The following is a 2,003-nucleotide window of genomic DNA, read 5'->3' on the forward strand; positions in this document are numbered from 1 at the left end:
CCAAGCCGTCGGCTCAGAGCAATAGTTCTCGTAGCAACGCCGCAACTGGGTTATGGGCTGCTGAAGTGATGATCGGCCGCCTGGAGGCTAAGCTCCTCATTCTGCATAATCCATAGTTTGATAATTATTCATTCAATGAAAGATTGTTAAGTGCTCTGAAGCCCTATTCATATCGCTTGCGGACTTGTTTGCCCACGCCACGCACAAGCATCAGTCGTAGCTTCTGAGCAGAGGTTGCTCGACCTACTCGAACGACCAAATCCTCTACGAGTTTATTCTTCGTTATGTACACTGCTACAGTTGATTCTATCCAATATATTTAGCAAAAGCACAACTATATATGGTAGCAGGCGACGTTTCCGACTTGTCTCTAGAGCAGCAGCGCAGGCAAATCAGTGTCTCTGCAGGGGAACACTGTCCCCGCCACGGGCATCTTGCATTGGTACGTGCATCCAGCGCGGCGCAGATGGCGCGTTGCTGCAGAACCCAGGTAATACACCCCGCGAATTCCTTTATCTTGGATGCTTGGGCTATCAGTAGGCTTCTTCTCAAGCAAGGAATGTCAGATCACTGGTTCCGGCTCGTAATCATCTCTCGATACCTACGCATCCTGCGAGATCTGGCCATTCCTTCCCCTGCGGTTGCGAGCAGCGTGAAGCGTCACAACTTAGAGCCTGCTTGCTTGAGCAGTATTTGAAAATCTCCAGTGCGCATCCTTTGGGGATGGGCATAACATGAGTTGAATATCTTCGGTAGGTTTGCCATCACGTGCGTAGAACCCGTAACCAGAACCAGGGTCCGGCGGGTGGATTCAGCGCCTAGCTCACCAGGGTCCGGCGGGTGGATTCAGCGCCTAGCTCACAACCCATGCCGGAATTTCTGTCTCTGACCGACCGTTTTAGTGAGGGTGCCCTACGTGAGTTGCCGTTCCCACCCACAGTATCGAGAAGGGGACGAGCCCGCGGAGATGTGCACGCCAGTTCCACTAGCCCGTTGCACAACAAGCGGCACAACGGCCGTACTGCCGTCGCACTTGGTGCATTTGTTCGTAGGTTAGCCATCACGTGCGCAGAACCCGTAACCAGAACCAGGGTCCGGGGGGTGGATTCAGCGCCTAGCTCACAACCCATGTCGGAATTTCTGTCTCTGACCGACCGTTTTAGTGAGGGTGCCGCACGTGAGTTGTCGTTCCCACCCACAGCACCGAGAAGGGGACGAACACGGGGAGATGTGAACGGTGGTTCGTCTAGCCCGTTGCACAACAAGCGGCATAACGACCATACTGCCGTCGCATTTGGCGCATTTGTTTCAGCTCTTGCTATCCTGTTCCTGTTGTCCCACTGCCGGGCGTTCAGTAAAAAGGCGCTACAAAAACGTGTGGGGCGAAGGTTGGCTGGAGAGCAGGAGACAAAAGGTGGTGGGAGTGCAGGCTCCGCTCCAGAAGTATGCGGGGGGGGAGAACCCTCATCAGATACAGCTGCCCACAGCCACAAGAGACCACGAGACCCCTCATGGGGAGATCCTTTTGGAGAGGAGAGTGAAGATGACGGGGAGCCGCTGAGCAAGATGTGGCACGGAGGGTCCGATTGGCAACAGGCTGGTTCACCAACCCCTTTCCATGATATCGAGTCTGCGGCAAAGTCTGCAGAAGACGAAGAGGCTGCTCTAGGCCTTTCCGAGAGAATTCTCTCGCTTGTCGAGGAGATCTTGTCTGAAGTCAGGTTTGCCCGAGGACGATTCCTCTGGTAGCGCTTCCCCTGGGGAAGGATCAACTCAAAGCAGCAACCTATCCTCAGGCGAGACAGTCTCACCTTTAGATGCACAGATAACTTCGCCTTCTCCGGGAGGCACCAACATGCAATCAGTAGAGCCGTTGCACGCTGCGCAAGGTGAAAGTAAAACAGCTGTTCTCTTCGAGTTCATAATTGGCCAGCCGGGCAGCAAGGGAGCTTATATGATCGTGGGTAGCGAGATTTCGGATCCCCAGGTACGTCGTCGCGTGT

At 54.3% G+C, this 2,003-nt stretch overlaps 1 protein-coding gene across 1 annotated transcript; it reads left to right on the forward strand.

The window, feature by feature from the left end:
• Positions 1-1,128: 1,128 nt before the first annotated feature.
• On the forward strand, positions 1,129-1,749 carry EAH_00068090 (hypothetical protein; the record flags this gene model as incomplete). The annotated part of the gene is made up of 2 exons (XM_013392346.1): positions 1,129-1,162; positions 1,313-1,749. 2 exons carry the CDS (start codon positions 1,129-1,131, stop codon positions 1,747-1,749), a joined length of 471 nt encoding a protein of 156 aa, XP_013247800.1.
• Between the last annotated feature and the right edge of the window lie 254 nt (positions 1,750-2,003).

This window comes from Eimeria acervulina, genomic scaffold (genome assembly GCF_000499425.1).
Source record: "Eimeria acervulina Houghton genomic scaffold, Eah_scaff3076, whole genome shotgun sequence".
In the NCBI taxonomy this organism is placed as follows: domain Eukaryota; phylum Apicomplexa; class Conoidasida; order Eucoccidiorida; family Eimeriidae; genus Eimeria; species Eimeria acervulina.